At 39.1% G+C, this 25,536-nt stretch overlaps 1 protein-coding gene across 3 annotated transcripts in view; it reads right to left on the bottom strand.

Annotated features, from left to right (window-relative positions):
• ankrd11 (ankyrin repeat domain 11) overlaps positions 1–25,536 on the bottom strand; it is a 111,635-nt gene that overhangs the window by 20,285 nt on the left and 65,814 nt on the right. For all 3 annotated transcript variants that reach the window (XM_085167061.1, XM_085167051.1, XM_085167069.1), the window contains one exon: positions 5,190–5,335. In XM_085167061.1, the coding sequence (XP_085023187.1) occupies positions 5,190–5,276 (87 nt within the window). In that variant the 5' untranslated portion in view covers positions 5,277–5,335. The remainder of the gene's footprint in view (positions 1–5,189; positions 5,336–25,536) is intronic.

Raw genomic sequence — 25,536 nt, 5'->3', positions numbered from 1 at the left:
ATGTGTCCCCCAGTAATGGCCCTATTATGCTTGATATTTTGTGTGCTGATTTTGACATCACATAGTGTGTTGTGTGACACTTTGTAGCGCTTTGGCCATTTGTGCACCTCAAGATCTTTGTAACCTGGCACGTTGTGCCGTGGCTGCCGCAGCTGGGTTGAAGACACGAGTGTACGATTGTGACGGTTTTTACCGCCGTTTTAATGATATTCCAGTACAGAAGCTCAGAGAAGTGCAGATATACAGAGGGTGTTGGAACAGTTTGAAAACTTAAGTTTATGGAAAAAAACTTTGCAAAACAACACCCGACAAAGTCTTTGCTTCCGTGTTTTGACTTCTTCTTCTGTGGCGATATTGTCTGAGTGGTGACACCTATCGCTCAGGAGAATACTGCAGTGGTTTTCTGCGCCTTAACGGTGGGTATAAATGTGAGCGACTGTGAGACAAGACTGGGGCCGTGATCGTTGCGACCACTGGTGGGTTTATCAGGGATTTAAGCCATGACTCATGTATTTAGGTTTCTTAATGTACTACATGCTTATGCTCAGGAGGTAGAGGAAGTCAGCTGCTGATTGGAAGGTTGGTGGTTCGATCCCTGGCTCCCCCAGTATGCATGCCAAATATCCTTGGGCAAGATACTAACCCCGACTTGCTCTCCAATGCATCCATTGGAGTATGAACGTGTATGAAGGACAGTAATGCACTGACAGTATAGATTACAGTGCTTGTGTGAAAGGGTGTGTATGGGTGAATGCAGCGTGTTGTACAGAGCACTTTGAGTACTCCAGGAGAGTAGAAAAGCGCTATATAAGAATCAGTCCATGAACAACAACAAAAATAAAATGAAACAAAAGAGAGCTGATACTGTTTATATGCTAAAAATGGGACATTTCCGCCCATTGCTATATGGTCGCTAGATAATGCTATGGCATCAAAATACATTATACTTCAACTTTTGTGGATAAAAATTACATGTTACTGTTGCGGCATTAAAAGTATACCATGCCGTAAAGGTTTTTTAAAAAATAACTAAATAAATAAATAGATGATATTACCTAAAAAGAAAAGTGTTTTTCATAATGACATTATTTGTCGTGTAAGGTTCTGGTCAGTATCGTGAAAGTCTAAATGTACTCTCTTGCAATACAGTAGTCAATACTGGAATTTCAGCAATGACTCCATGTATGATTCAGACGACACCATCTGTGATTAAGCGTTCAAAAACAAAAAGCATACACAGGATTCAGCAGAGTGAAAAATAAAAAAAAATCAGTCCACTATAGCTCCCTATAACCTCCCTATTACAAATGCTCAAGCAAAACTTCTACAGGAAGGATATAATCATTTGACGACTCTGTTAACTACACAGGTTTAAAGACTCATAACGTAAGATGCAAGACAGAGGTGAGATAACGTACAAACAGACGCTTTAATTCACCTAATTTCTCTGTCCTATCTTCTGTACCCTGCTCATCTATCTCTATCCTGAGGGCAGGTTTTCTATTATGTATCAACTCTTTGAACTCCTCCCCCTGCCCTGCCCCAGTCATAAGACCATGATGTCATGGTACAGTAGAGACAAACAGTGTCAGCTACAATGAGCTGATCTTTCTGTCTGCCCGTCTGCATCCCCGCTCACTCCCACAAAGACAGAACACACCATTTGAGCGAAATTATGATGCACACGTTTGAAGCTACAGTACATCTTAAGCATGGAAAACAGTATGTGAATTATTTCTTAAAGCAAACAAACAAACAAACAAACAAACAAAAGAATCATCATATAGCTCTGGTTAACTGGACTGGGGAAAATGGTCAACTGGGTTGTTTTTGGAGAATTAAGTGTAAGCAAAGCTTTGACAACTCAAGACTTTCCTCTGATCTGCCTTCACACGACACCCTGTTTGGTGGTCTCCTAGCAATGCGTGCTCTTTTCGTCTCACTCAGTTTTCCACCCACCCCTGTTCGCTTCTTTCCCTCCCTCCCTCCCTCCATACCAGAGTCTGATGCAATCCTTTGCAGAGGGTTGTAAATCCATGCCTGCATAAGCTGTACCTCTGCTTTCTACACCTCTCAGAGCTGCTGCTGGTAGCTGAACAGTTAGTACACACCATGACATCATCAAGCTGCGCGCAAAACTTTGTTCCAACACAAACAGTGACGACAGTATCTGTGTCAAATTCAAGGTAGTGAATACGTCATAACTGGGCAATAAGGTGACACCATTCAAAAGCACTTCAGACATGTGACTTAGGGCTTTCTAAGACAACAAACACTGAACCCAAGTCTATTATGCAATAGTCCATTATTTAATTAAGCATTTATGCTGAAGTCAAATGCAAGAACTATAGTTTAATTAAAAGGAATCTCCGTCGAGCTGTTTATCAATCACTAATAACTACAAGATACAACTGAGAGTAAGAAGATTCCGCAAAGTACAAAGACCTGCGCAGGTATGTTGTATTAAATAATAGCTCAGTTGAAGATGCGGCAAGAAGAAAACAAAATATAGCAAATATGCAGGACTGGTGGAATAAAGTATTCATACCACAATATATTGTATCATTTGTCTTGCAATACAGTACACATACCAAATGCAAATATTTTTTATTAAAAGTATGCATGCAGTCTATATAGATTCCCCTACTAAATCACAACTTTACACCACTTATCATGGTGACACTTATAAAATCTGTGCAAGTCAAGTAAAGAGAAGTTAACCAACATCAACAAGGAAGAAAAAAGTCAGGGAGGGGGAATCACAACCTATCATGAGTTGATGACTAGTACATGCTGGTGCCCAAGCTACAGTATGGTTTGGTCTGTGATTTTAGTCTGTTGTTTGGTTGCCAAACCAAGTAACATGAGTGTAATGCTTTGTGGCTATAAATTAGATGTTACCGTTATGAAATTAAAAATAATGGGATACTTTTATTAGGTGTTACATATTATCTTAAAAAGGGTTGTTTTAGCCTGTTGGTAAGGGGTTACTAGGAAGCATGTTAATGTCATAATATGCAATATAGAAATAACAACTGGCAGGGACCTGAGATAAACTTTTTTCAACTTCAAGGCAAGTGAGTCAAGCAATTACTAATGAGAGTAAAACAAACTGGTGTTTAACATATGACCTGGTAGTAAAAACATATAGGGTTATCAAGGGAGCTAAGCACCAATTTCAAAGTTTTAGTGAATAGTGTGGATGCAGATTAACGTGCATCTGTGATGCAGGTTTCGTTGCTGAACTCCTGATTGTGCAAAAAAAGACAGACAGAGATCTGATGCCTTATAGTAAGCTTCCTACGACTGATATATAGTAACGCTTAAACATTTTAGGCAGTAAGCTAAAGTGAGTTTGAGAAAGAATTTTTATTTTATTTTAGTTTTTTTAAAAGGTACCTGTCAGGGAGGTTTTTCTTGAAAAACCTGCAACTGTTCCTCAGTGGATTTAGGACATCCCATTTATGTCATCCCTGACTGACTTTAGTGTTCTAACAAGCTCAAGATGTAAAACACTGCACTGATGGGAAAAGCTCAACCTAAAGAGCATCACCTTATTAACATACATTATAATGTATGCACAGAAAGGTTAGAGAGAAGTCTGAAGTCCAGAATTGCATCACATGCACATGAACTTTTCAAATTAAAAAAAATCTGCTTCATTCCCATTTTCTGTTTGATTTAACTTTTGCACATACCAGTACTTATACATTCATGTGATTTGAACATACCTATTTTGATAGCCCATGTTGTCAGAGAGGGGACAGTGCATAACTATGCACAGGTTTCACTTTTGCCCCATTTCCATGTCATGAAGTCAAATGACATTTGCAAAAAACAGAATAAAAACCAATCAGATATCTTACGTTCTTCTACAGTACCCTGGCTTTGGGTATCTGCTGATACCTAGTCACGATCCAGTGAGTGTGTTGAATTATTACACTGTATTTTTATACTTGGGAAACAACTAGGGATCTTTATGTGTAAGGCAACATCAGTCTTGACTCAATGCTATCTTTTCCGACTTAAATGCAACAAATAAATACATCCGCAACTATAAATTAGCTGAATTGGCTGTTTTTAGTGAAATAACAAACAACAACAGTAAAACAGCAAAGAGATAAATCAAATGAAAAATAAAAATGTATTTGGGTCGTTCTTTTACATTTTTTGCACTAATCTCATTAGGTTGCTGCATAATGCTCTTACAGCTGCACTAGTTGGTCGTCTTCCTGCACATACATGCGCTTACCATGAAGCTGACAGGATACAGCTTAAATGAAACAATTTTTATGATGTCTCTTTGATTGAACTAAAGACAGGTTTTTAGCTGCATCAACTCACTTGACCCGTTTGTGGTTAACTAAAAAACTTCTGCAAACATTTATAAAAAAAACCCCAAAAACAACAACTATTGGTGTAGCAAGTGTAAAATACTTCTAAACCACATTGCTTTGCTTTTAAATTCATTCTGGCTAGCAACCAACACGCTACAGCTGAGGTGAGGCAAAGCAAAGCCTGAACAAGACCACCTGAGATCACCAAAATCCAATCTGGAATATGGGAACAGCACACCCCTAGAAACATACATCAATATTTATATTTCCATGGAATGAGCTGGGACAGAGCTTACAATACAATCAAATGTGCAAAGAAGAATCTTACTCCTTTTAATTATTTTATTTACACACTACATTCTACTCATTACTTTGGTTGTTAAACTAGAAGTAAATACCTATAAATTGCAGAGTGATGCAACACATACATTGCTCTACTCCACAGTACATCTGAGATGAGCTCTGTAAGCTGACAAGTCAGAACTTGCCTCCAGCTGGTCCACAGAGCCAATGCAAAGCATGGTGTGACTGGTAAACAACAACATTAGTTTGGGACAGAAAGCTTTTTGATGATGCGTAAGGAACTGTCAAGCTTACGGAGGTAAACTGGTATTTACTGAATAACTAAACTGATGTGAGTGTCTCAGGTTTACGACCAAAAGGTCAGAAAGTGCTGTTTAAAGGGAGTAAATGATTTCTGCTGAAGAGCACGTGTCTTTGTCATTCAGTTCAATGATGATCTAAACCCCAATCTAAAACTAATTTTGTCATTACTTTAACTCATGTTTCTCCACCAAGTGAAACAGGCTTTGTTGCTGTGCACTGTGTTTACTGTATGCCTTTCAATCTTACCTTTTTCCCACCTTGCTTTTCCACCATGTCGGTGTTGAGTGGGAAGTGGTCCAGCTGGGGGGTTTTAGAACCCCCACCTTTGGGCATCGTTCAGCTCTCCCCACGCCAAGCTTCATTCACGCTGCCATTGCATCGTCATCAACCGTCTGGAACAAAGAGAAAAACAAAATGGTGTGTGGATGGAGGGGAGGGGGAGCTTAGCACCTGACGTTTCATTGAAAACACATTTACACACTGCCAGACGATGCAGCCATTAGTGGTACATCAAGCACTCCACTTTCAACCATTACACCCCTGGCTCTGGAGGAAGAGCATTTAAAGAGGGAGGAGAGCTGCAGCTGTGGCAGGCAAAAGGCTTATCTGTTCACCAGGCAGAACCCAAAGAGCAGTAAGAGCCGCCTGAATACTTAAAAAAAAGTTGTTAGAAATCTCTGTTAAGTGTAAACCCAATCAAAATACAATTACTTTTAACAGAGGCATGCTATTCATATCAGCTACATCTTAAGTGCTGACATACTAGAATTTGGGAATGACAACAGGGCAGACTATGTCCAAGATATTGCATAACGCACATGTTGTGGGCCTTGGAACAGCTGAGGAATGTCTTTAGAAATTTAACCGGCACGTCTCAACAAAAACCCAAACAGCTACTTACCGCCAAAGCTAGCCAGCCCTTGTAATTGTGGGCTTTACCCTGTACTAATTTATGGCATCCTTGCCATAGTGACTAAGGAAGGTGATCCATTGTATTACAGCAACAACAACAAAAACAATCATCTCTGGTATAAGTGGTTTTACTGTAAATTCACAATAAACCATGAGAGTTCTGTACAGTTCATTGTCCTCTGTGCTCTTAATGTCTACTTTGCCTTACGTGCAAGTACACAACAATATGTGCATTACTATCCACTGCCTTTCCTTCATGGCCGCCTGCTTCACAGGGCCATGAATTAATCATACATTCCTTTCCTCAAATCTCTCCTCTGTAATGTACTTTCTCTAAAGAGTGCGTCCAAATGTGATCATCCCTGTGACTGACTGAGTGAGTGAACAGATGAGGCCATGGCTGCATTATTTTTTCCCTCTACTTTGAGACACTGGCACTCCTATCTTCCCTGGCGCCACTTCCATCTCCACTCCACTCCCCTCCCCCCACCCTTCTTCCCTTCGCTCTGCAGTTATCCTATTCAAAGACTGCTATTTATATCCTTCCAGGCAAGTCAGTCAAGTCAAGACAGCCAGCCAGCCAACCAGATAGGCACACAACTGCAGTGGACGTACTGACCCCCTTTACAGCTGTAAAGAATAAGACATGAGAAACACAGCAAAACACAGGCTCCTTCCTCACTCACACAGTTCATTGTTAGTCCCTCTTTGCTACTGGTAGGCACTTGCTGCAATCTCCCTCAACTCCCACCTCTCACCACACCAAACAAAGTGACAGGAAGGTCGACCGCTCTCAGAAATAAACAAACACTGCAGCCATGCACAGACACACATTAAACTGGGTCAGCGAGGCTTCTAGAACAATAATCTGCACTATTTTGGGACTACTATGATAGATGATAATAGCAACCAAGCATTTTGCTGATATGTGAAACACAAGAAAATGCTGTTTGCAAGCTTGCAGTCACACAAAGGCACACATGGAGAGGAAACCCTGTTCAAAACCAAGGGGCATCATTTTCTGTGTAATTTCATGCCAATAACAAGACACCCAATATCTGCTGACAGTGTGTCTGTGTTTCGCCGCTGAACAGTTGATTAATTTCATATGTCCGTTTATGAGTGTACATACAAGATTTCTACAAAATGTCACATTGGGATGTTTCACAACCCACAGACAAACTCATTTTCTCCAAGAACAAACTGCAAATTCATTCAACATTACTAAAGAAAATGAGTGTTTGATTAACATTACACTATTTAGTTTAATTTCAGCCTTTATAAGATGATGTGTAATGGAAACCAGACATTACTAACTTGGCAACCACTGCAAAAACTACTCCCACTCAATTACTTGGTGGGTTTTATCTACATATTCAGAAATTTAAGTGATCATGAGCTTGCATATAGTGGGAGTGCGTTAAAGTGGTGCTGAATAGTAATCTAGGCCAGCGAACAAAACAACTTTCAGGTGTTTTGAGGTGTTAACGGTTGAAAAGAAGTTTAAGCATTTGCTATCTTTAAGGTGCCAGAAACATTGGTGACCCATAAGGAATGATCAGGATTTCTACATTGATTAGTCATAAAACGCGGCCTTCAAACCGGAGACAAATGCAATATGATAAAACACACTGAGAAATTCCACACGGTACACTTTTGTGCCACTGACTTTGCCTAAACCTACTTGGTGTCAGGTGTTCCAATTAAGGAGATGAGATTGTAAGTGTGGCTTAAGAGGTGTCACTCCCTATAAATAAAGGCATACAAAGTCTGATTACTGTCAAAGCCGTGTCTTTTCGAGAAAGATCAGTTGATGAGAACCATGGCAAGATTTCTACTACATTTACAGGCTAGAAGCATTTACAAATGGCTAGAATTCAGGTCCACTACCTGGGAATGGGCGTCCTGTAAAGAGCACACCAAAAATAATCCCAAAGTAGGTGAAAAAAGACCAAAAGGTAACAGCGGAACAACTGCACAAATCTAAACAACTTGTCCACAATAAGAAAAACACTGAATAAGAATGGTGTTCATACCAGGACATCGCAGCACATCTGAAAAGACTCTCCAGATATTTCACAAGACTTGCTGGATAATGTTGCTAGATAATATTCTGTGGACATGTGAGATCAAAGTTAAACTTTCTGGCAAAAACCTAAGGGACTTCCAAACTGGAAGAAGAAATTGTTTTTCAATGGAATGTCACGACACAAGACCACGACCTGAAGCTTAGAAGAGTTTAAGGCAACGAAAGACAGGGTTACAGAGCACACAAGAAAGTTAATAATAAATTAAAAGGATAATTTTAGAACAAATCCCTCAGCTACTTGTGACATAACATGAAGAGGGCTGTTCAACCAAAACATCCCAGAATTATTAATTAACGCACTCGATTTGTAGTGAGGAACCGTCCTCACGTCTTCCTCATCTCTGTCCTGTTACTCATAAGTAGCTGCAGGATAATCTGAGGGTTTTTGTTGTGGCTGCATGAGTTACTAAATTCAACAGTTCATTTACATTTTTCAGCCTAGCTTTTGTTTGTGTTTTACAAAGTTTTGTCAAATGTGTTTGTTGTAACGGTGTCCCATTTCAATTCTCTTCTCTTCACAACTTTTGGATTTGCAAAGTAGATATATAAAATATGCATTTCAGAGACAAATCATCTGTAGTTACATTTTTAATTAACGGGACAATACATTTTAAGTTTATAAGCAACCAATTAACTGTTGCCTGCTGACTCGCTCCCTGACATCAGGGGTAGGGAGAAAGAAACAAAAAAACCACGCACTGCACTGTTGAGTTTTAATGTTTTATGCATGACGTCAGCCAAGTTAGACGTGGCCATGGAGATAACTGCAGAAAGGAGTGGTGAGTGTTGAGCCAGAGAAGCAATCTCTTCTAAATGAAGGACAGGACCTGCCAGTACTACTCTCCAAGCTTCTCTCACCCCTGAATAAACACACACCATTCTTTCTATGCCCCCTGTCCCTCTCTCTCTTCATCCTCCTGTAGCATCCTCTCTATCCCGAGCCACTCCCTCTGCGGTCAGATGGAGGCCAACACTTCAGCATATTGCAGCATACCATGTGCATACTTGCAGAAGCACTGGGACACGTCACAAGCACACTTGCACTGGCATGAGGTCAACTTCAAGAGTTAGTTTACAATGGTTTCAAAGCCTACAAGGCAGATAAAATAGAAGAATGGACATAAATGCAGTATCATTTAATAAAAGGGCACACAGCTGTGAATTTATTTCTTTTAAAGCACAAGGGACATTAGTGTGCCCCGCTCATACAAAATTAATGTTCTATTTAAAGATAATGTGTACAGTGACGCACATGGAGTTTTCTTATCGAGCATATAAGAAGTAGAGGTGGGAATCACCATACATCCCACGATACGATATTATCACAATACTTAGCGCACGATACGATATTATCACAATACTTAGCGCACGATACGATATTATTGCAATTTTTTTTAAATATTTTGCGATATTCAGATTCTGTACATAAAGGTAAACTTTATCAATATTCATTTTATCTAATTTCAAAGTCTCACACTCAGTCTCTCTCATTTCAGTCAGTTTTATTGTTGACAAACTTGAACGGTTTGTATTACAGTCTAGTCCAACTTAACTGAATGCAACCATCTGGTACAATTATAGCTATTCTAAACTATGCAATTTATCAAAACTATGCAGCCCATTCAGCAACTGAAGAATTTGAAAGTAAATTAAAACAAAATATAATTTTACATTAAATAAAAAACTTAATTAAAATAAAACATGTCTTAAATTAAAATAAGTAAACTGTCATGTTTATTGCTGCCAAAAAAAAAAAGTTAAACACATTTGGACAGTGAAGGAATGTCAGGATTCTTGCTCAGAAAAAGGATCAACATGCTCTGAAGTCAGAGCACAAAAACCTTTTTTGTAACAAAATATCGATTTCTGCTGTCCCTGTATCGATACATTATTAGCAAACAAAATATCACGATACTACACAGTATAGATTTTTTCCTCCACCCCTAATAAGAAGTGCCGTTATATAAATGAAAATGCTATTGCATACATCTGCTGCAATAAAACTGCAAAACACCTCAACCTCAAAGGCTCACAGACCAAACTCTACCATAGCCAGCACAACCAAGCAGCTGCTCTAACACAGACAGACAATTTTGATTATGTATGGGGAAAACAGAGACATAAAGACACAAACAACTATAGCAGAGGAAAAAGTGAAGGTACAGGTGCAGATTTGAAAAGCAATTGTTTGCCCCAGCCCCGTGCCACTCCCAACTCTCAATGTAGACACAAAAACACACCTCAAATTTTCCACTCTGACAGCTGAACAGTGCAGCAGCTGCACACAGGGATGGGCATGTTGCTGTGTCTGCCTGTGCTCGTGTTTGTGTGCGTCGTGCGTGTATTGACCTCGCTGCATATTGCACAATCAGATACAAATCAGCACCGCGCACACAAACACACACACACACACAAACTGCCAAGCAGTCAACTCGTATCTTGATGTTGGCTAACAGATGTGCCATGACTTCTCCATTGTATCATAAATGGTGAAAAAAGTGTTATGTCCTCATAGCAGAGATGCTCAGGAGTTGCAGTTGTGATTCTTTGCATTCTGGATCTAGAGCTCTAGTAAGATCAAGGCCTTTCAAGTGTACTCAACCAAAGACACCAGTTCAAAATAATGCCTAAGAACAGATACTGACACAGCCTTGATTTAGCATGACTCACCCCTAAATACTGTGATACGTTAGAGGATTACACAAACTGGTAAAGCAATACAAACTCCCTTTGACAGAAATGTAATGGTGAAAAACCTCTTTTAGTATCTATATTTAAAAGATAATAACGATCTTAGTTGGGAGCACAAATCCTCATACCTCCTGCTAGGTTATCCATTTGACAATTCATGGTGAATTTACCAGTTACAATTTTCAGCCCAAACCTATTTACCTCAAATACAGATTTCTCACCAGTACAAAAGCCACAGAGTTTTTCCACACTTGGTACTTGGTAAAAAACAGACAACTTAATTTTGAGTACAAGGAGAAAGCATCTATGTTTGTTTATAATGAAGAACTTTATGTTCTTATAAATTTTGAGGGTGCAATAGGAATTTAAGTTAAAATTTAACACCAAATAATCATATTTATTCTGTCTTGCTTCCCATTATTTATATTTTTAAAGGATTATAAAATCTTCAAATTATAGATAAAGAACAAGCAAAAAAACAACAACCCCCCCCCCCAAAAAAAAAACAAAAACAAAAACAAAAACAAAACTGTACCAAATCATTGTGCCCTAGTTTGTGTATGTGTTTACCCTGCAGTCTATTGACATGCTATGCAGCAGATAAGTCTACAGAAAGACAGCAACAGCAGCAGCAGCAGCTAGCTAGCCTGTTTGGTGTGCAAATAAAACCAGCCTGGCTCGGCTGCTGTATCCTGGCAACCAAAGCCCAGCTTGGCTGCTCAGTCCCTGACCTGGGCCCATTCACTTCATTATAAACCTGTGTAGAGAAGAAGAGAATGACACATGACCACGCACGCACGCACGCACGCACGCACGCACGCACGCACGCACGCACGCACGCACGCACGCACGCACGCACGCACACACAAATATGTGCTAATGCAAAAACAAGCACAGAGAGAAGATGCATTATGCTAAAAAAGAAAATACATGCCTACAAAAGGCGCAGAATTACTGTGTGCATAGTGCTGTATTAAAGAACTGTGATTATCTCTGCTTCTGCGGGTGGAGGCCAAGCTTCTACAGTTTTATTAAAAAAGAAAAATTGAAAATCACACATGAGATATGCTATTTTCCTTAAAACTACTTTGTATTTTCAGCAAAAAAAAGTTTCTGGTAAAATACGACATTATGAGATGTGAATCTTTCGTGGCTTCTTTACTTTAAAGTCAATGTTATGCTTAAATGCTGATATGAGGACAACCACATCTGGATATGACAAAATATATCTGAAATGTGAGTGGGAGTGGTCCTATTATCTAGGAGGAGAGAGAGCCAGGGAGCAAGAGAGGAGTGAGATGTGGGGAGGAATCCAATCACTGTCTGATTTTCTATTCTGAGCACGTCCACTCTCCCTTACACCTCTCTGTTCCATCCAATAACAGCTCAGGGCTTGCTGCCTGCCTGCCAGTCTGGTAAATCACGCTGTCTTTGCCAGTGACCTCGCTAAGATAGTGGCAGGCCTGTATATATATGCAGCTCGGCTGCAGGAAAGGCCAGTGACAATCTAGTGCATTTTGGCTCTCTCCTCTCCAGTCCCTCAGCTTCATCAGTGCTCTGACTCATTCTCATTTCTTTCCTCTCACCTCTCTGAGTACTTCTCTCTCATCTGCCTTTCTCTCTATTTTCAACATCTCCCTTTCTCTCCCTCCCCCCCCCCCCTCTCTAAAGCCTGACATTGCCACAGCAACGTGTGAGCACACATGCACACGCGCACACACACACAGAAGGCCTGTTGCCTAGCAACTAACAAATGAGACAGATGCAGGCCTATCAGAGAAGCCAGTGAAAGAGCTGTGGACCAAGAGAGGAAGCCTATTGATAGAAGAGTGCCTCTGCATATCAACCTCAAGCAACGAGGTTTCAATCAATCCCTGACCTTTGGATCCCTATTTGATCAAAAAGAGATGTTTCACTCAGACTGATATGTGCTGACCAATGCCTCTTCTAGCAATTAGTTGTATATATTAGATATTATATTAGATATTGTATATTACATTGACATTTGAACTAGGGCTGCAATGATTCGGCGCCATAATCCATGAAGTGGACTATAAAAATTAGTCGACGCAGAATTTCATTGTCAACACGTTATACTCTAAAACCACGTAAATGCATTTTTGTAACTGCAGTACACAAACTATAGGGGAAGGATCGCCTTTGTTGTTTGCCAAGACTGCACTCAATAGTAACGAAGAAGAACGTAGCACAAACAGCAAACCGAGAGGATAGAAGAAAACTGAGAAAAAAAACGCGAAAGCATTTCACAGAAAACAAACAAAGCTAAATGCAGACAATGAAAGCAGAGCTTTGCGTCCATGACAGCTCTACTGCAGTCCACGAGCATTTAAAACGCCGGCACCTTGGAGCTGTGATGTTGACTCTGAATGGATCCGTTTTAGAGAGTTAAGTTCGTGTGTGGCCTTGATATCTAGACAGTAATATTTATGTTAGCTCACTTGTCGGAAGCTTCTCAGGATGCTTGCTAAGCAGTTCAGCATTTCAGTTTTGTTAGCTAATGATTGAAATGCGTTAGTTAAACAGGAGTAGCTACACTGTCTCCTGTTTTTTTTTGTCCACATGTCCTCTGCAATTGTGAATTCACGAAATGAGTCATCTGTAAACTTTGTTGACTTGTTATTTTGGACTGGAAAATAAAATCTTTTCGATTTAATTTGAAGCTTTATTTGAAATGATGGACATAAGCCATTTTTAGTTTCCCATTTCCACATTATTTTTGTGTTTAGATACTACTAGCAATTTAATTTGTATAACCTAACATTTTAATTCATTTCATTTTTATTCTGACAGTCCTATTGAGTAATGTTAAAAATACATTTGATTATTTTCAAATTCATACGTTTCCTAGGTCTTTATTCATAATTTGCTGTGGGACAGAGCAGCAGGGTAATATTCACAAGTGGGCAGGCTTGAGCAGGTGATATACTGGACCCTAGTACAGGAGGTATGCGTGCAGGAAGCTGAGATAAGAGTTACTGAAATAATCATTGAATAATTGACCAATCAAAGAAAAATTAGGCCGATTAGATGACTATCAAAATAATCGCTAGTTGCAGCCCTAGTTTGAATACTGCAAAATAGTCTGGAGAATAAAAGAAGGGGGAGAAATAGGGAAAACATTAATGCATTACCTATTAATATAATCAATATACATTTGCAGATCTATCACAACAACGACAAACACCCACAAAAGTGGCACAAAATTATCAATATAGCATGGCATTATCTATTTTCACATGTCAAACCTCTGACTGAGAGGTTGTTAAGCAGGATGGATGGAAATACCAGTATGTTTGGGAATCCCATGCTCCCATTAAATGAGGCCGAAAAAACAACAATCCATATTAAAGTCCTCCTAGTTATCAAACTACTTACACTATGAAGTGAATTTCTCACACAACCAATATGAAGCAGCAAAATATTTACCACTTCAAGGTATATGTATATGGATGTCTGCTTGTGTGGAAGGGATTTTGTCTCCAGAGCGTAAACACTAGGCTCTGCATTGGGCATCCACACGCCATCTACACAGCTACATGCGTCCTCCAAGTGGGGTTGAAAAAACCCCCCAATGACAACGACAACAACAACAACAACAACAACAACAACAAAAAAAGCCCAACTAGACAATGTCCCACAGTCGTCTGTGTGTAAATAAAATCACAGTCTGATGCTACAACCATGGTGTAACAGTTCATTGAACTTAAAACTCAAGACAGCAATGGTCAAATGTCAGATTTACTGTCCTGCATTGAAGTCTGTTTGCGTAGTTCTCAGTCTATGGATAAAGAGGTGTTGTGTAAATTCAACCAATGCAGAGGCTACCAAGAGTCTAATGTGGAGCCCTGGAAAAAGCCAATGGTGTGTTGCTAAAAACCAATGATGGCATGTGTAGGTTTGGTCTGAATAGTTTTCTTGAACAAGACAGGGAAAGAACATAGAGTAGGGCTGCCACAAACGTTTATTTTGATAGTCGACTAGTCACCGATTATTTTTGCCATTAGTTGACTAATCAGATCATGCATCCATTGGACGTAAAACGTACAGCTTATTGCACCAGCATGCATCTGCTCATTAGCTTACAGCTTTAAGTGTTTAAGGTATGTGCTAACTAAAAATAAAGACAAGATGATAGTTTATTAAATTTTAATGAAATTTGCAGATTGTTTTGGTGAAGTTTAATAAACTCCTTGCTTTCTAAAATATAACAGGACACCGGAGGATATTCTCGAGCATCTCACACTTCTGATAATCAGTTGTCTGCTTGACGTTTATTCAGCTGTGTAAAAACTATAACTTTAATCTCAGCCAAACCGATTTACTCAGGAACAAATAAAATACTGAAAAAAGCCAAACAATAACATTTTAAGTTATCTAACTGACTTATATATCACGTTTAACCTGAGTAGGGTTTGAAAATGATTTGCCGGGAGTCCGGTGTTGAACTCCAGCTAGCTATCGAGCTGCTGGGTAACAGACGTCTCCGAAAACGTCGGAGCGCTTTTGAAAATATGTGGTGTCTTGATAAACCAAGCAGATATTTGAAGTTTAAACAGCTACATTCTCGCCTGAAAATATGTTAAAAGTTTATTTTGTGACCCAGAAAGAGTAATATTAAAACTAACTAGCTGCCGCCATTGTTGGAAACTGAGCTGGGCCACGCTATGAATTCTGGGATAGGTTGGGCCATGAAGTATACACCCGACCCATTTTTCAAATCTGGGGAAATAAAGGACGCATTTGTCGGCGGCATTTGTCGGAGACTTCAAATTTGGACAATCTTCGTCGTGTCGCTGTAACGTAATTGGCCCATAAATGCGGGCACAGGAGGATGCGGTTTCTGAATTTGGACACAGCTACGACACCGGACACTGCTTCTTCTTCTTTGGGGTTTAACAGCAGCTGGCATCCTTGTAGATGTAGTGCTGACATCTTCTGTTTCAGTCTGTTATTACACTCTTAAATCCTACTACTTATTCCTGCGTCTTTTGGGATCTTACAAAGCTTCAAACGACGTGTCGACTACTAAATTAGTTGTTGACGATTTTGATAGTCGACGTAATCGTGACTAGTCGACTAATCATGGCAGCCCTACCATAGAGTACGCTACAAACTGGAAGAAATCAATGGCTTTTTTAATTATATTATTTTGATATTACTTCTGTCCACTCCACTTCGTGAGAAAGATAGCACAAACACAGGCAAGAGTAGCCCAGTATACCTACTATTCCATGTTTTTGACGTTGAACATTTTAGATGTAGTCTTTGAGAAAGGTCTGTGAATTACCCATCAATGCCTGGACAATTGCACACACACAGACACACACCAGCCAACACAAGTGCTAAATATTTTACAATGCAAGCATTCCCAGTTAACAATAATTCATGCAACACAGTCTGTCTTTCAAAACCAAATACAATCCATTTATCTGCAGAGTTTAATTACTGGTCAAAAATGGGCCCTACTAAGATAAGAAAACCAACAAAACAGAAACAAATTTACAACATTAAAATATCAAGAAACACCTTTAATCTTTCAGAAAGTCTGCTCCTGTAATGAATTCATACAACAGACTGACAGTATGCCAACTATACTGTCGGTTTGATTTCTATCAAATCTTTAATCTACTGGTGACCGCTACAAAGTTCACAGCAAAGTCGAGCTACGTCAGCTAGCAGTGTATGTACAGTATTCCTTGAATGAAGGTCACCCTATTCCTGAGCATGGAAATGAGGCAATGTTTCAGTTACAAACAAAGTAATGAGCAGCACACGATTCAATAAAAACAACATCTGATAAGCAGAAGTGTGTAGGCAGAATTAAAACAATATGTTAAGTGAAACTACTGTGCAACATATCACATGTAAACAAAAAAATCCTCACTGTGCTACACAGAGCTATAGTAACATGAACACTGACTGAAAATAACACAAGAGATGCCAGTAAAACAGGAAACTATGACCAAGCAACTCCAAAGTCATATTCATGAGTGTAGTTTCTTTAGATTTAATTTAAAGCATCACAGCAAGCACCGGGGGTTAAGACCACATGCTGAAGTGCAGCCCCTCCCTCATACATAATGAACAGCGTTTTGCATTCCCTTCATCAGTTTAAAACTGCATGGGGTTAATGTACAGCTTAGGGTGGTTACTTCATGTTGGGGATGCTCAATTTCTTTCTTTCTTTTTTTTTTTAAGCACATGGAATGGTTGTCCTACACCACAGCATCAATAATAAATTGGCAATGTTGGTTGCGCGCGTTTCTCAAAGGAAACAACTTCTGCAAGTATCGTTTGAAGTATATGATTCCTGTTAAACTTATCATGAAACCACTAAAACCAAAGATTTGCTGCAGATGTGCTATAATGACGTGTAAATGCCAGCTTGGTTTAAAGTCAGATGAATTTAATGAAGTCTGCTTTCTAATGGATTTCCTGAGTATCAGTGTAGAAAAATGTTAATTAATCTTCTCTTACTCAAAGCAGTTTTACTACTAAATAACAAAAGGGCCAGGTCACATAACCTAGACTGCAAGGGGAAAAGAATAGTGACATTTTAATTCCAACATTGATAAGATCAATGCAGACTTATTCTACGGTTCTTCAATTTGTGTCCACGAAAAGCCACGATGGTACCACATAAAGTGTCCGCTGTTGATTATTTGTTAGCTTGGGCCATCTGGAAAATGAGGAAGGTGATGATTGAGGTATCCCAAGCCAGATTGGAACCCATGACATGATGGCTGTGCGATATAAAATTTAGCTCTAAGAGAAATGCAGCCACCAGGATTTATTCTTATAAAACGTGCAGCACATTAAGATGTGCATGACTGAATTTATGTCTGCCGTGTGCCTGCGTGAGAGCACATGAATGAATGAGTGTATATGTACACAAGTAAGAGTGTACGATAGTAAAATGTGAGGCATGGCGACTGGATCTACATTAATTAAGGATTACGTGAGGAGGTAAAAATAAATGCAGAGGAGAGGGAGCAAGCCTGGATAGATAATGAACAGAGTGGGAGAAAGGAAAGGGAGGAGAGGCACAGAGGGTGGATATGACCTTTCCACAGATGAGCATCATTATGTCTCACACACACACAAATGTATAAACTGTCATCTGAAAAGTGTTCCCAATTTAAAGCGGTCTGAATGCCGCAATGCAACTGTGATAAAATTATTGAAGAAGCAGCTACGGGGCAGATTACACAGACATGTGACTGTGTTTTTGGCAGCTACTGGATCTGTCTGCTGTAGGACTGTAGATGATTACAACAGTAACAGTTTCACTGCGAGTTCTTCATTTTTTGCACTTGAGACGTTTTTTTTTGTTTGTTTTTTTCCCAAGTGTGCCTTTTTACATCACAACTTCACTGTTTCATGTTTTCTTAATATAAAGCGCCAAAAGGAATCAATCCTCATTGATTTAAGTGAAATTAATTTTGTTTTCTACACTTGAACTGGACACCAGGGTTAAAATGTGTTTATGTCACATGTAAAAATACTCCAACAAGCCTCTGTCAGCCGAGCAACAAACAACCGCAGATTTCTCCCTCTAAACATGCATGCGCACATGCTTGTTTGTTGCAAAACGAATACAAAACCTCCTATTTGGCCTAATTTCTTTTTAAACCAAGCTGAAGAAGGCTACAGCCTGAAACATGTAATTTTCATTCTGCTGCAATGCAATTTCTGAAGCATTATATACATTTGAGAGAGCTGACAATCTAATTAATATTTTTGGAGTATTTAGTGCGTCAGCACCCATTAGACTGTTTACTAATTTATTTTTAAAACCTAAAATAAGCTCCTACATGAAAAAAAAGCTGTGAATTGCTATTTAACTATCAAGTTATCAGAGTACACAGCCTGTATCGTGAGCTGCTAAAAAACTAATAAATCAAATATAGCTGGACAGCTTTTTTAATCTTACAAATTTCTTTGGCACAAGAATTGAGGCTTTTCTTAGACATGGTTTGTTCCACAACATTTAACATCAACCATTCAATGCCAGGTCTCCACAGCATTAAATTCACAAGGTAATCATTCAAGATGTTCTCAAGCTGTGCTTAAACGTCCAATATTGCACTGAAATAATCAGATGTTATGCTGCATATGTTAGCAATTGAATGCAGCATTTTTCAGACCTACTCTTTAAAATATTAGCTTGTTAAAATAATGATCACTACCTCAACATGTCAGTTAAACTGTAAATTAGCTGCTTTGCTATTCGGTGTATGTGGTGTATACGTCCTTTCAGTTTTGGCACGCAGCAAGACAAGCAAACCTAGGCTTAAGAGCCAAAAGCTTAACTGCTACAGTACAGCTACATCCGGTAAGTTTACATTATAGCCACCTAAAAGACACTAAAAAGATGCAGAGAACAGATTCTATGAGAAGTAAATTTCTAATGGCACCAGAGCTTCTTGTGAAATAGGGTAACTGGGAGCGATGGTGACGCATTAATAGGCTTGTCTAAAATTCATAGGTGACTTGTCGTGCTTTGGATTTGTCGTAAAGGTATGAGAGGTTATATAGTACTGGGGAAAAAACCTTCTGACACAAAACGACTAATATATATCATAACTGTTTTTTAACCAATGAGCTGTACTGTTTTCTACAGCAATCAGAATGTGGACCACTTAGTACGTATGAAGACAGAGGAAATGGAGTACTAACAGAAAAGAGCAGAGACAGACAGCCCAACTTGATTCCCACAATGACAGAGGACAGTAGCAAAGCCACAGACAAACAAGCACATACAGCTACAATAATAGCCGTTCCAAGTACAGCCCCACTGGCTAGGCCTAAGAATCATTCCTCAGATTCATAACACACACGTGGGTGCAGCGTAGCTGGGGACCAAACAGAATGCTAATGCTGTCCTGGTGCAGAGTGTTGGAGGGAGGCAGGATCCCAGATGAATTATAAATCACTGGGCAGGGCCGGATAGAGGGATGGAAGGATGGAGGGATGAAAGGCCTGCTACTGCAGAGCACAGCCAGCTTAGGGGTGGGGCGGTGCCTGCTTAAAGAGTGGGGAAGGAAACTGATGCCACACTGAAGCAGTGGTGAGGGCATGTGCATATTCTTCATGAGTATGCTCAAAACCACAGCTTCTTATTATGCACATGCAGATTTTGCTGTGCGACTTTGTGCATCTGTTTACATTTGGATACGAGTACTGGAACTGAAAGGTGTGGCCTATGCCACTTAAAACAATCTTTCATGGTACCCTACACTGTCATCATTCAGAGTTTTTCAAATAATGTAGTTAAGATAATATTTAAGAAGACATTTAAATTAAAAACTGTAGAACGCATTCTCTGGCTTCACATTTCAGTGTAAGCTTTTCTGTATTTTTTCCCCACTCTCATCCAAATACCTAATTGTTCTGACAAAGCAAGACATAGTAGAGTCGAGTTTTCCTGTGATTTTATATGTAGGGAACTTAACATTTCGCAGGTTGTATTGACTTGTACACTTGTAACAGTAACAGCAGTGCAACTACGATGATAACATACTCTCTAAATAATTTACTTAATCCATGTTTAGTAAAGTTAGACAAAGAGGAAGCAAAAGCATCAATATACACACACATCCAAACAGCCTACTTATCAGCTCTTCAAACACTTTCAAATACCTAAATGTCTCATTTTAAACAGCCTACGGACACATGGGAACACTGCAAGTACTATTTGCTATTTTTATGTTTAAAAATAGAGTATTAGAAAAATATATATATCAAGAATGAAAAGAGCAAAAAAAAAAAAACAAAAACAAAAAACAAAAAAAACCTCTTGATTCTTTTGCTTTGATGTAGTTACTTACTAAGGTGGAAAGTTTTTTTTTTTTTTTTTTTTCTTGTTTGTTTGTTTGTTTGTTTTGTTTTTGCTTTGTTTGCCTTCTCTCACCCCAACCGGTCGCAGCAGATGGCCGCCCCTCCCTGAGCCTGGTTCTGCCGGAGGTTTCTTCCTGTTAAAAGGGAGTTTTTCCTTCCCACTGTCGCCAAAGTGCTTGCTCATAGGGGGTCATATGATTGTTGGGCTTTTCTCTGTATCTATGAAGCGCCTTGAGGCGACATTTGTTGTGATTTGGCGCTATATAAATGAAATTGAATTGAATTTTATTATTTGCTTCGAGCCCTGTGTACAGGAGCTGCATGCTAAAAGATCTTTTGTTAAAAGGGTTGGCGTAATAAGCAAATGCTTCAGCCAATACCTTTTGATTAGCCTTGTCTCATGCTTTCTTGCTTTGTGGTAAATCTTTGTTCTGTCTTCACTGAGATATTTGAATGCTAATCAATAAAACATATCACTCATTAATCTAAGTCGTTGTGCAAATTACTTGGCAATTCATCACACAATACAGTCAAGCTTAAACTATGTAACGGGCTGTATGCGCCTTGCAGGCATTAGACAAGTCATACGTTACGTGTTTTGCCCTAGGATTCAGCGTACAACAAGCTGATGTTAGGTAGCTGTCACGTGCTTAATACATGTGGGACTACACAATGAAACAGTTTGTTACTCTGGCTTAAGCATGGCCGACAAACCCTAAACTCTACCACAGTGGAGTGAATACTGATTTAGATTAAACACATCCAACAGGTAAGCACACAAACAACCAAGCATATAAGGTCAGTAGCAACCCACACTCACTCATAATGGGTTGATCAATAAACTCATCAGATTAGACACAGAGGTTCCAATTAGCGGTTTAAGCGAGTGCTGCTCAGGAGGCCATCACTGGGGCCACAGAACAGCCACATCTTTATATCCTTGCACCAAAGAGCACTTTTGCTGGGGCCCTATACGTTCTCCAAACTCTCTTTCCCCTCCCAAACAGTTAGTATCAATAGTACAAAGACCACTGTTTCTTTGGAAAATATATGCCTGTTTTGAATTTAATGACAGCACTAACTGTCAAAACAGCTGGAACAAGGGCAAAAGAGACTGGAAATGTTATGTAATGCGAAAAGAAACACCTGGTGGAACATTTCACAACTAATTACATTCATCAGTAATGTAACTTTAGCAGACCAGCGGGCAGTCTTTTAGAAGTTAAGATGGGGAGGAGATCAACAATTTAAGAATAACTTTTCTCAAGTTATTCCTATATAGCAAAAAACAAAACAAAAAAACTGCTGATGTCACTATCTGCAATAGATTATAAGTCAAGTTCCAGAGAATCCGGAGAAGTGTCTGTACACAAGGGATAACGCTAAAACAACGATGAATGACCGACATCTTCAAGCCTTAAGGCAGCACTGCATTAAAAACAGACAATTCAATAATAGGAATGGGCAGAACGTGGACTTCGAAGTAACTCTGAGACTTACAGTCAGTGAACAGAGTTTAATGTTTTATCCATAGAAACAAGTTAAAGCCCTGACAAATCAAAAATCTGAAATTATTTTTTATATTATGTCGTGCCCTTAGCACGAAAGAGAAGAGGGACCATCTGTCTCATTATCCATGCAAAGTTCAAAAGCCAGAATTCGTGATGGCATGGGGTGCACTAATGCACATGGCATGGGTAACTTGCACATCTGTAAAGGCTATATTAATGCTGAACAATACACAGAAGGGTTAAACCGACATATGCTGCCATCCAGATGAAATCTCTTTCAGGGAAAGCTTTGCGAGAACACATCCAGCTACATTCCTCACGCCACAACCATTTATGCTTGTATACCATCAATTCTTGTTGTGGAACGTGAATGATTTTAATTCATTAGTTATAGAGCTGTTCATTTTAATAACACAACTGTATGTATGTAATGCTGACTGATTGTGATTGCAGTACCGTCTAAATGCTTTATTTATTTATTATGTAAGTTTTTGTTTTTAATGAAGACCACCTTTTCATATTTTGTCTGCATCTTTTCTTTAACTATTCAATCCTTTTCATCAACATTCGCTTTTGCATCAGTGTTAAATCCTTTTTTAACATAGAGGAAATGCAATCTATGTGCGAATAGCAGTACAGATTTATCTGAAATAAGGTAATAGAGCAGGACGATATGACCAAAAATATTTATCACAATATACATTTGAAAATTTGCGATAATGATATAACTGCCAATATAATTGACAGTAGATAAAATACTTAACAACTCCACAACTTTATTAGTGCAACCCCCCCCCCCCCCCCAAAAAAAAACATCAATGTATTTTCACTTAAACGAGCAGCTGTTTTTTTATATGAATTAAAGTTATATAAAAATTTAACAGTGCAAATGTAAATTCCTTGCTGACAGTTTAACCAAAAGGCATTTCCAGTGGAAATTGGCTGACATATCCTCAGCATAACCATGTATAATATCCACAAAACTTAAAAAGAGGTTATACACACACAATACGGTAATATTATGCGGAAGTACAGTACATATCACTCCCCCAGGCTCCTGCCTACGATAGCCGTAATGCTCTGACAGTCCATCAAGCGGTGCGGGTTCGTAGTTTAGCAAAGTCGTACTGAAACATTTGACAGATTTTGAGCGCCTTGTACCACATAAAATCGTTTCGAAGTCAGTAAACACAACCAGAATTCATACATAAGGCACACGGGATTATAAGGGGCACTGTCGATTTTCAGAAAAATCAAAGGATTGATTTTAAGTGTGCCGTATTTTCCAAAAAACACGGTAATAACGACGGCCCGCTTGCATGCTCTACCAAAAATAGTGCTTTGTTGTGTATCTGACGGACGAAAGCTAAACCAGTTCCACACCACTGAAGTTGCAGCATTTTTACAAATCAATTCTGGTTCATCTGTTTCATTCAAAGATCCACTTTCGCCCTTCTCATTCTCTGTCGCCGGCACGCTTTTTCCGCCATGTGCATATGAAAACAAGGGCACTGCGCATGCGCGTTTTACCCATATTCTATTGTGATATTTCATTTTCTTATCATTGCCCAACATTATACCAGTATTACCGTGAACAGTACAATATGGCCCAGCCCTATAAGGTAATACTGATTAACTGTCTTTATTGATCTTGCTTATTGGCAAGTGTAGTCACACTCCTAAGGACTTAAACTATGGATACAATGACTGAATTACTTCAGTTGGCTCCTTTTCTTGATGGCAAAAAGTAGCAGCTCTACGATGTGGGGAGTGCCTGCTGGTTGGCAACTCTCATGTTTTAGTGCTGGAGTTTGGTGCTCCATCAATAACTGTCTGAGTCACAAAAAACTTTTACTACAAGACAACTGCTATCTGTGCATTGCAAACATTGCGATTAATTTTCTCTTTCCCTGGGATCACATAACACTATTAACATAACTACCCCTCCCCTTTTTGTTGCATTTTTAAATGTATTAATAGAAGATGTTTGACAATTGATTTTTTTGCCCACCACTTGTGATGACACATCACAAGGTTCATCCAGTCAAATACTCAATCCTATGATTCTCTTCTGTGACTTTCATTTCAGTTCGGTGATATTTATGTAGTACCAGTTCATGTAAGTGGTCTCGAGGTACTTTGTATTATTAAAACAAAAACAAATAAAAACCAAAACCCTACAACAATAGGATGTTGCACTACAAGTAAGCACTCAATGTGCAGAACAGCAACTTGACTAGGTAATTACGGCTCCCATTTACTAAAAAACTAGACCTTACTATTTAGCCAAAGAGCAAAAACACAACCAGCCGGATGCAGTTTTGAATCAGCATCTGTTTAGATCTTAGGGTAAGTGTTTTGTGTGTGTGTGTGTGTGTGTGTGTGTGTGTGTGTGTGTGTGTGTGTGTGTGTGTGTGTGTGTCAAAGTGTGCATGTGTATAAATACAGGATCTCCATCTTTGGCCAGAACAGAAACTACAATAATTGAAAGAAGCACGCCTGGGGGAATTGTTCTTCCGGTGTTCACAAGGTATCACTTCTTCTCATCTAAGCTTGCACACAGATGCGCTCAAACACACGCACACACACTCTTCCAGAAAATAGTTATCAACATATGTGTGCAATTTAGCCAATTATAGTTTTAGCGTAAACCCCTCTGGAGCCCTACCACAGCAGTAACACAAACTGTTTTCATATGAGAAGAGAAAAGACAATGAATAAAAAAAAAAAAACAGAAACCACACAGACACACACACACACACACACATAAAGGTGAGGCATATATCATTAGAAAACAGCAGTGGTTTTCACTTCTTGGGCCATTTCCCTTTTCAATTCCCCATTTCATGAGGCCAAGTACGTACACATAACTTTGATAGAAATTTAAGCACCAATGCCATCCTTTAATGGTAACGTCACATGGTGTCAGCGCCTACTGTTTGCTCAGTGACGTGTTCTTTGTGCCGTTATATGAAATTTATGATACCCCAGTTTTTAAAACCAATGCATATCATGCAGATTATGTGAAGGACATGCTTGTATTTTATTGTGATATTTCCCAAAGATTAATGGCACAAAAAAAGGTACTGTATCTGTTAGGAATTTCATTAATTAGTCAATAAAACAACCTAGGTATTTCTTGTAGTAAAGTGTAATATCCATTTATTTCACCGCTCCCATATGAACAGATTATGTAATGCACTTGATTGCAAACAGAGCAATATCATGAAAACTCCAGATGGAGAGCAAACAAAATGCAACTCAGGTTAACTAGCGGTGCTCAAGCTCATGCTAATGCTCTACTACTAACTCCAACATCAAAGAATGCACTGCAGCAAGTGTAACAGTCATCTTAGCTGTACAGAAATGTGGAAAATATGCTGAAAGTAGCAATTGTTCACACTGGGGAGCAGGTTTCACCAACTCGAAAAGAAACTGCTTACAAACTAGCCACAAGGTTCATTTCTTCACGTAGGTGGGGGAATGAAAGAGGTTCAATAACTGTTTTTTGAGCTGGATGTACCCATGT

This window comes from Neolamprologus multifasciatus, chromosome 1, assembly GCF_963576455.1.
Source record: "Neolamprologus multifasciatus chromosome 1, fNeoMul1.2, whole genome shotgun sequence".
NCBI lineage: Eukaryota > Metazoa > Chordata > Actinopteri > Cichliformes > Cichlidae > Neolamprologus > Neolamprologus multifasciatus.
The sequence above is the reverse complement of the archived record's forward strand: the minus strand, read 5'-3'. Positions and strand labels throughout refer to the sequence as shown.